Genomic DNA, 10,225 nt, shown 5'->3' on the forward strand with positions numbered 1-10,225 from the left:
ACCCAACTGCTTCAGACCCATCTTCCCAAGTCACCGGCTCCTCCAACTGCCATGCCTCCCTGTCCTCTGAGAGCCTGCCAGTAGGGTTACTCTTTGTCTGTTAAGTTGCATCTTGTTGGGGTTTTGCTCACAGCCATGACAAAAGTTATGCAGTCCCTGGAGCTGGAATGAGAAACATCTTTGGGTTAGTCCCTGCTGTCACTGGTCCATTTCTTACTGTGACATTATGAAAAGCCTTTGTGAGAAGTTATGGAAATTTGCTCATATAAGGCCCTGCAGAGGGCTGGGGTTTTCTTGATGCTACAGAGAAACTCTTGCTGGATGGAGAGCAGTTGTACCTCTACATTGGGCCTGATAAACTGGACTCTCAGCCTCTTGGACCTTGGCATTGGGAGATTTCCTCTGTTTTGATTGGATTGTGTTCTGTTTCTCTTTTTGGTTCATGCACTCATGCTTTTGCTTGAGGCATGGATTTCTGCTTATGTGTTCATTTTGCTTAACTGTTTGGTTTAATATTTTGCCATGTGTTATGTTCATTTCATTTTCTTATCTTAAACCTTTACTGTGTAAAGTAAGGAATTCCCCTGTAACACTTCTATAGATGCATACAGTGCCCTGGGATCATTTTCATCTGCTCTGTTACATTGCAGCTGCCCCTTGTATGTGCCCCCAAAGTCCCCATTTCAATTAAGGTTCCACCTACTGATCCGTGGCTCTGGTTAGGCTCACAGTATCTCTGGATCTGGGCTTTTAGAGACAATGCTCCTAATGTCTATTTCCACTTCAGAAAATGACAAAATTTCATTCTTTGTGGCTGAGCATAGGCCCCTTCCCTTGACCTACTTACATGCTTGTTGTCGAATACTTTCCCCATCGAATTACCCTAGGATTCCCTGCTAAACTCACTGTGAACATGAAACATCAAATCTGTCATTCAATCTGTTGTTGAACTTTGTGTGAAGTACCAAGGAATCTAATAGCAGATGAAAAAGTGGATGTTCACAAAGGATATGGGAGTACACTCAAGTCTCTCTGTCTCTGTCTCTGTCTCTGTCTCTCTCTCTGTCTCTCTGTCTCTCTCTCTCTCTCACTCTCTCTCTCTCTCTCTCTCTCTCTCTCTGTGTGTGTGTGTGTGTGTGTGTGTGTGTGTGTGTGTATTTCTGTGTGTGGAGGGGATTGTGTGTTGTTATGGGTTTAGCCTCATGGTAATACTGGCTTTCAAGACTAAATTTGGAATGATCGATCTTGGGTTTTTGGTGATGCAGCATGAGGAGAATGGGTCTCCATTATACTATAAGGCCAGTAGGTAAGATCCATCATGCAATCTGTGGGTCCTGGGCTGTCCTTGTTTGCAGAAAGTATATTATTCTTTCCATCTTATCCCTATAGTGATCACTTCATATGGTTTGTAACATCCAGAATTGATCATCACACTTAGGATGTAGTAGTAAAGGTAAAGCAGCAGGCAGTAATCATGTTAAATAACATCTTATCAGTGTTGGTGTCTGTTTTATGATGCAAAAAAATCTCTTTCCTTCAGGATTATCACCTCTCTAGAGTTAGATTGAATCACATAAACACTCAGGTTTCCCATAGATCCTTCTTGTCTTTCTTTCATACTTTATTTCCTGTCTCACATTTCAATAATTTGTATCTTCTCCCTGGGGGATGCAGGTCAAGGGTTTGTCAGACTTCTTCATGGTTTCAAATCAACGGATCTTTGTTTTGATCTTTGTTTCTTTGGTGTTTGTTTCAACTTCCACATGACCATTTATTTCAACTCTGGTCTTCCTTATGCTTTCTCCTAACTGCCTTGGGATTTCAGTTGGTTTTTTATCTTGACTTCTGACTGCCAAGATGCATCATTAGGATATTTGAGGTAGCTATGATTTTCCTGATGTAGAAACTGAGAGCCAACAACTTGCCTCCTAGACTACTTTTGTGTCTTCTTTCGAGCATCTTGTGGTGGTCCCATTCCCCACCTGCCACGGTGGTGAACATGGAGGGAGAATTTCCATGGACTGGTCTCTGTGATTTACCACCAGCATGCAGAGAAACAGGATCCAGGCTGTCCATCTCCACCATTGTAGATGCTATGTGTTGCTTAGGCCACATGGCTGAAGAAACCCTAGGACTCATAGGAACAAATAGGCTTAGTGATGCCCTGGCAAAAAACTCTATGTTCAACAAGAGAAAAAGTGGTGGTACCATCCTTGGTGAAATATGGCATGTCCCAAAGACCTATTCGTTCAAGAGTCCTGCAGGTAGCCCCAGCCTCCCTCCCACCCTAAGGAGGGGAGGAAGTCAACCTGCCTTGCCCACACCGGTGGCATCTGAAGAGCACAAAGGGCAAGACATGAATGAAGAGAGATATAGCAAGATCTCCTCTAGGTCCAGCTCTCCAGATTTATACAAGCTGCTGGATCTCAGCTGGCCTGGGAATTCTGCCCCACGCTTTCAGGCCGTGCAGGCCTGTAACATCAATAAGAATTTTGAGGAGACAGAGAGCACGACCTGTTCTGGTGACAGTGACACATCCGAGGACGACCTCTCCTACATGGAGGACATCACTTCTACCTCAGCCCCACAGGATGACGGTGTGGAGGCTGAGATTGAGGAGACTGGCAACAGCACCATGCTCAGTCACAAATCCCTCAGTGCATTGTTCTTCCTGGAAGATACCCACTGTCAACAGATCCCAGGCCCTCAGGATGATGCTGAGGTTACCAATAGCTTCAGCACATCTAGAGACCTGAAGGAAATTGACCCACAGCCCAGTGAGAGAACACATGATGCTGTGGACTCTGTGGACTCTCTCCAGAATGAGAACACTGAATATGAAAACAGCAAGGGAATAATCCTTGAGGAGTCACCACCCAGCTTTAGCAAGGACCAGCCCCAGAAGGTAGCCACAGCCTCCAAGAAGAAGCAAAGAAGGGGCTGGAAAGGGGTGAGGAGGCAGATTAGTCACCTGACTTCCAGTTTATTCTGTTGCCTCCTCCCCCCAAAGACAGGAGACACAACCCCCACGTAAGGGACAACAAGCCTGGGCAAAGGAGCACATGAACACTGAGGAGGCCCGGTCAGTGACTTTTCTGTGTATGGATCTTTGCTTTTGCAAGGCCCTTTGCATTGATAGGCTGCACCCATTTAGAGGTCATAAACCCTAAGATGTCTGTGACCCTAGAAGGAGCTTTCCCACTGTACCCATTTATGTGGAACCTGGGGAAGCTGAGTCTGAAGCAGACAAGCAATGGATGCAACCAGCGGCAGTGGAGGGAAGGGGAAGGGAGTTGGGCTTGGGGAAAGGGGAAACATGTAGCTGGAGTTGGAAGCAAGATGTAAAAGTACCAGTAAGCCACAAGCCATGTGGCAACTTATAGATTAATAGAAATGGGTTAATTTAAGATAAAAGAACTAGATAGCAAAAAGACTGCCATGACCATATGGTTTATAAGTAATACAAGTCTCTGTGTGTTTGCTTGGGTCTGAGCAGCTGCAGGAGCTGGGTGGACACAGGAAAACTCCAGCTACAGAAAGAGCTTAAAGAGAGGAATCATGGGAAGCGCTACGGGCAGCAGAGCAGCTCAGTGTTAAATCCTGCTGCTGTCAGAGTCACTAACAGACTCCTTTGCTTGTGTCTCCTCTCAAGGGCTGAAGAAGAGGCCTGGGTCCATGGTTCATAAACCATGGGTCTCAGTTTGGCCTGGTGTGGTCTACAGGCCACAGGAGGGAGCCAGGCCAGAATTCCACAAAGCTATGTACCCGAAACAACATTGTTATGTATCAACCACCTCAAGCAACTCGGACACCAGCGGTTTATCCCTCCTCTCCCTGCAGTGTGAGCTGTTAGCTCCCCAACTTAAGGTCATAGTTGTCCCAGCACTATGGCTGGACAGAGAAGTCAGCCACCTGGCCACCCTCTTTGAAAGAGCTAGCCGGTCACCTTCTGCAATCCCCATTCTAGAGCCTCGTGTTCCACATGACTTGGGGTCTTCATCAACTCATCTCCTAACTTGTCAATGACCAGATGGAAAGAATTACATGGACTGTGTAAGCCCAGGAGGTAAGGTGGCACAGGAAGAGGGGAGACGACAGAAGGAGAGAGGTGTGTGGGACATGTCAAGGAGAAGAAAATTAGTAAGAGAGTGAGGAAGAAAGAGCATGAAGCTGGGTGAAGAGGGAGGAGAGTCTGCCCATAGGAAATTCCAGTTCCAGTCAGGCAGCTGAGAAGAAAGGATGGGCATGTAGGGTAGGGACAGTGACCTTGGACTGGCATGATCAGGAGCAAACTGCCTGAAGAGGAGAGTTGGGGCGGTGGTGGGATATGCCTTTAATCCCAGCACTCAAGAGGCAGAAGCTGGAGGATCTCTGTGAGTTCAAAGCCACCCTGGACTACAAGAGATTGACTCAGTCTAGGAGAGAAAACAGAGCCAGGCAGTGGTGACACACACCTTTAATCCCAGTACTGGGAAGCATACATGCTTTTAATCCCAGGAAGTGATGGCTGGGCAGAGAAAGATATATAAGGCATGAGGAAACAGAAACTAGAGCCCTTTTCCGTCTGAAGAGTTCTAGAGTTAAGACTTGGCAGTGGCTTGTTCCTTTGTCTCTCTGATCTTTCAGCATTTACCCCAATATATGACTCTGGTGGGGTTTTTTTCCCCCCGAGACAGGGTTTTTTTCTGTAGCTTTGTATCCTTCCTGAATCTCTTTCTGTATCCCGGGCTGGGCTCAAACTCACAGAGATCCACCTGCCTCTGCCTCCCAAGTGATGAGATTAAAGGCATGAGCCACCACCACCGATTGACTCTGGGTTGGTTTTTTGTTGTTGTTGTTGTTGTTTGTTTTTTTTTTTTTTTATTAAAAGACCTTTTAGAAATTTGTGTTACACTGTAGGACATGGGTTCCCAGGAGAAGAGTGTGCCTTCCTGGAGAATTCAAGCCAAACCCTTACCAGGAGCCCCTTTCTTTCTCTGCTCTAATCAGTCTTGGGCTGCTCTGGTAATGTCTGTTCTTTTCTTCACAGCCTTCTTCTACTAAGTCGCCCATCGTGCTGTTCCTCTGTCTCAGAAATCCAGAAACTGGTGTCATAGCTATGTCCCAGTGAGTGATTCTTTTTTATTTATCTAAAATTGCAGGACTTTTCTGTCTACTGGGAAAAGATAAGTAGGGTTTGAGAGGGCTGTGGAACATCACTGTTGGACAAGGCCAGCATCCTTGGATTACTTTGTGTCCAGTGTCCACATTCGGGGTCAGGTTTAGAAGGAAACATTCATGTCATGGAGCTACAAGATGTCAGCCAGTGGTATTGTGTGCATTCTTGCTGACTGAGGTGTCTTTAGGGTCCTCATGGTCACCATGCAGGTTGTGAACAGCACTCTGAGTCAGCAGAGGCTGCCTAGCAGACAGGGACTCCAGGGCTCTTGTCTGAGGGATCATTTAGATCAGTTCTCAACCTTCCCAGAGCTGCAGCCCTTTACTACAATTCCTCATGTTGTGGTGTCCCCAAACACAAAATTATTTTGGTTGCCACTTCATAAGTAATTTTCCTAGTTATGAATCATAATGTAAAAGGGCAAGCTCTATGTGACTCTTACATCATTATTTAATTCCTGTCATGGTTATGTAGAATGCAGGGGTGGACAGAGAATTCAGGTTGAGTGCCATGGAAGCAGAGAGCCTGAGGCATATGTCTGGCCACCTCTCCTCAAAGCAAAGGCTGTGTAGCCAGGGCCAACGTGAGAGAAACATGTCCCTCACAGACATAGTTACAGACTCCATTAGGGACACCATACAGTGAGCCAGGCTACTTCCTTTCAAAGCCTCAAAGGCACCAAGCCTCATCTCTCCTGGGGTCTTTGCTCAGGAAAGCATGTAAACACTTCTCTGCCTCTTTCATCTTAATACAAGTCAAGCAACATTTTTTTTTTTTTTTTTTTGCCAAACTTCCAGATACTCCAGGCTGCTCACCATGGCAGGAAATGAATAATAACCTGCTGTGGGATGGTCTGTATGTCAAATTGTTCTGATTGGCCAATAAATAAAACACTGATTGGCCAGTGGCCAGGCAGGAAGTAGGTGGGACAAGGAGAGAGGAGAATTCTGGGAAGCGGAAGGCTGAGGCAGAGAGACACTGCCAGCTGCTGCCATGACCAGCAGCATGTGAAGACGCCGGTAAGCCACCAGCCACGTGGCAAGGTATAGATTTATGGAAATGGATTAATTTAAGCTATAAGATGTAGCAGAATTCTTAAAAGTTCTTATTAATAAAATCAAACCCGAGGCCAGTTATTGGGGTCCATGCTGCTAGATCAGAGAGACAGAACAAGCCACAGCTAACCTCACCTGGCTAGATCCTCAGCTGGTCATGTTTCCTCAGACTGGAAGCTTCTGTGTCCTCATCCAGAATGAATCTCAGCTGAACTGTGCTGCTCGAAAGCCTGAAGCTTAACCAGCCACATGCTTAACCAGCCAAATGCTTAACCAGCCAAATGCTTAACCAGCCAAATGCCTCTAGTTTCTGGTCCTCCTGCCTTATATATCTTCCTGCTTTCTCCCACCACTCCCTGGGATTAAAGGCTGGCTTTCTGGGATTAAAGGTGTGTGTCACCATGCTTGGCTATTTCCAATGTGGCCTTGAACTCACAGAGATCCAGAGGGATTTCTATCTCTGGAATGCTAGGATTAAAGGTGTGAGTGCCACCATTTTCTAGCCTTTGTATCTAGTGGCTGTCTGTTCTCTGACCCCAGATAAATTTATTAGAGTACACAATATTTTGGGGAACACAATACCACCACATTTCCTCTCTTTTTGTCTAAAATTAAAAAAGCTTATAACTAATACAAGAAAAACTATCTTCAATAAGTATATGCAATATACAGTCAAGATTACATTAACAATGTCTAGTCCATTAAACATTTGACAGATCCAGACAAAAAACTCCATTATATATATATTAACAATGTCCAGTCCAGTAACATCTGATAAACTCAGACCAAAAAATTTTCATTACTTATCTTATTTAAAACAAGTAGTTCCTTTTTAAAAGTAGATTCCATAATCTCCCTTTTTATCTTATTATATCCATATTCTCTCTTGTTTCTTTTCATAATACATTCAGTAGTCTACCTTTTGTCATTTTTATATCTTCCCCTTTTTCTTCAGTGTAGATTCAATGATCTACCTATTTATCCTATTATTTCTTTATCTTTTTTTCTCAGAGTAGATTCAATGATCTATCTCATATCTTATTCTCTTTTTCTTTTTGCTTTCTATGGGTGAAGATATCTTTAGGGAATCTTGAAAAGAAAATTTTTGAGTTAATTGTCAAGTCCTGTATCATTTGTCCAGTCTCTGCATAAAAGGAAAGTTCAGGGCTTGTTTCAAGTCCTTGTTCAAGTAGTCTGTCAGGCTGGATCATCTCAGCTAGTCCTCTTGAAATTGTTCTGACCAGTTTGTAGTCCAAAGTCAATTTTTCCATGGTGTTAATCGGCTTAATGGCTTTATCATAGTCCATGTGGAATCATCGTTGTAGGATCCTGTCATCTTTTTGAAGATTTCAAAGTCACTGTTAGGCATGGTCATGGTTTCCTGCAGACTTTTTTTTTTTTTTTTTTTTTTTTTTTTTTTGCGTCCTCTCTGGTTTGGAGCAATCACAGTCTGATAAATGTCTGTCTCTCGGAACCATGAACATTCTTCCCTAGAACAGAAAATCTTCACAATAATTTCTCCCCACCATTTATCTTGCCAAACTTTTCCAAACTGACCTTTGCTGATGCTTTCTTGTAACACGATGGTCCTGGCAATTCTTCTCTGAACCAGCAGCAGTAAACCCTTCATCCCTGGTAGCAGCAGCATCGCAGTCACCAACACGATGAGAAGGAGCTGGCAACGTGGAGCAGTAGCCACTGCTTTCATGGTCCCACCACTGTTTGTGGTTCAGTCCAGGCCAAAGCTTCTCCCAAGCCTACTAGCCTGGCCTCAAACTCAGGATCTTCCTGCCTCTGTCTCCTTCAGCAAATCCTACTGGCATGTGCCACCACAAGCGGCTGAGTGTAGCTTGGGCCTGAGCTGGGGCTCACAAGGCCACAGGAAAACAGCTTTTTCATGAATTCGTAACACGAACGTTGGGCGCCAGATGTAGCAGGAATCTTAAAAGTTCTTATTAATAAAATCAAACCCGAGGCCAGTTATTGGGGTCCATGCTGCTAGATCAGAGAGACAGAACAAGCCACAGCTAACCTCACCTGGCCAGATCCTCAGCTGGTCATGTTTCCTCAGACTGGAAGCTTCTGTGTCCTCATCCAGAATGAATCTCAGCTGAACTGTGCTGCTCGAAAGCCTGAAGCTTAACCAGCCACATGCTTAACCAGCCAAATGCTTAACCAGCCAAATGCCTCTAGTTTCTGGTCCTCCTGCCTTATATATCTTCCTGCTTTCTCCCACCACTCCCTGGGATTAAAGGCTGGCTTTCTGGGATTAAAGGTGTGTGTCACCATGCTTGGCTATTTCCAATGTGGCCTTGAACTCACAGAGATCCAGAGAGATTTCTATCTCTGGAATGCTAGGATTAAAGGTGTGAGTGCTACCATTTTCTAGCCTTTGTATCTAGTGGCTGTCTGTTCTCTGACCCCAGATAAATTTATTAGAGTACACAATATTTTGGGGAACACAATACCACCACAATAAGAACAGTTAACAAGAAGCCTGCCACGGCCATACAGTTTGTAAGCAATATAAGTCTCTGTGTTTACTTGGTTGGGTCTGAGCGGCTGTGGGACTGGCGGGTGACAGAGATTTGTCCTGACTGTGGGCAAGGCAGGAAAACTCTAGCTACAATAACCTTTGGTCCTTTTAGTTTGCAGGCTATCATAAGTCCTGAAAACTCCGTAATACAGGGAACATACTCAACCACAAGCTTTTCATGCTTTACCTATGGGCTGCAACAGGGGATTGGCCACCACATAGGGTCAATGATCCATTTGCTCTGTGGACTCCATTAGGCTCTGAAGGGATATCATGGGATGAGAATCTAGCCATCCAAGTGCCCTCCTAGTGGCAGGGATGATAACTCACCAAACCAAGTGCTGGGTCTTCCAACATGGGGCCATGAGCTCAGAACCAGCTACCACGTGAAAGCCTTGCATGCCAGTGTGAGCATATAATCTCACCTCTGTGGAGATGGAAGGGAACAGTCCCCTTTTGAGTCTTGTACAGATGGTCTAGACTTATTGACAACCTCCTGCTTCAAGGAGAGTGTCTCAGAAAACAAGGTAACCATGCCACTTGAGACCCCCTCCTCCTCACACATGAGTGAACACATGCAAGTGCTCCAGAACTCACATATCAACACATACACATATACCTAGACACACACTGAACAGATGGGAAGCATGAAGAAAAGGAAGTAGAAAAAGACATCAATGAAGTTTTTCATCTGTCATCAATGATTGTTTTTATGTGTAGGATCTATTTCCCAACCAGCAATAACTGTGACTTTGTCCAACAGCATTCAAGTGAAGGCTCCTGTATAACTGTGGTTTCAATGTAATTTTTGTCTCCTCAGATGAGTCTGCTGAAAACCACATGTGTGGCTGGAATCCATGAAGAATAGGAGGGTAAACCCTTGTCAGCTGCCTCTGTGGGACTGTCACAGAGCCGCAGCTCTTAGCTTTGTGTGGGAGCCTTTGCCACAGTGACTCAGTACTGTGGACCCTATGGCTCATTTCTGCTTGTTGTGGACACATCAGGACTACATATGAAACTGGAGCAGTGGTGCACTCTCCATAGTTGGAACAAGATTTCCCAGGCCTGATATGGAAATTCTTTTACTTTATTAAATGCTCACTTGATTTTTATCCTGACCCATCTCTTCTCTTTGAAAGCAATCAATGATATCCAGTTGCAAGTGAATTGAAATATTGCAGTACAACTCCTCAGTCAGCATTTTCTAGTCCTGTGTACTCTTCACAGTGGCATGTACTTTCTGGAGTTATTCCACACCAAAGCTTTGGCATTGACACTTCTAGCAACTCTTTGATTAGGGCACCTATGTCTTACTGTAGCTGTTTCTGAAGCCCAGCGACATGACATGTCAAGTCTGTAGCACAAGGATACACTATGCCTCTTGACTGTATTAACATGGGTAGTCCAGCAAGGAGCTAGAAAGGCCTTCTGTGCTTTGGGTCACATGGTCACAGGGCTTTGATTGGTGGGAACAAA

At 44.8% G+C, this 10,225-nt stretch overlaps 1 protein-coding gene across 1 annotated transcript; it reads left to right on the forward strand.

Moving 5' to 3' along the window:
- Window positions 1–1,162: 1,162 nt before the first annotated feature.
- LOC119087950 lies at window positions 1,163–9,861 on the forward strand. The gene is made up of 4 exons (XM_037205609.1): window positions 1,163–3,030; window positions 3,653–4,066; window positions 5,030–5,106; window positions 9,570–9,861. Exons 1-2 carry the CDS (start codon window positions 2,000–2,002, stop codon window positions 3,684–3,686), a joined length of 1,065 nt encoding a protein of 354 aa, XP_037061504.1. The 5' UTR covers window positions 1,163–1,999; the 3' UTR covers window positions 3,687–4,066; window positions 5,030–5,106; window positions 9,570–9,861.
- Window positions 9,862–10,225: the final 364 nt, after the last annotated feature.

The sequence above is a fragment of the Peromyscus leucopus genome, chromosome 5 (genome assembly GCF_004664715.2).
Source record: "Peromyscus leucopus breed LL Stock chromosome 5, UCI_PerLeu_2.1, whole genome shotgun sequence".
Taxonomy (NCBI): Eukaryota; Metazoa; Chordata; class Mammalia; order Rodentia; family Cricetidae; genus Peromyscus; species Peromyscus leucopus.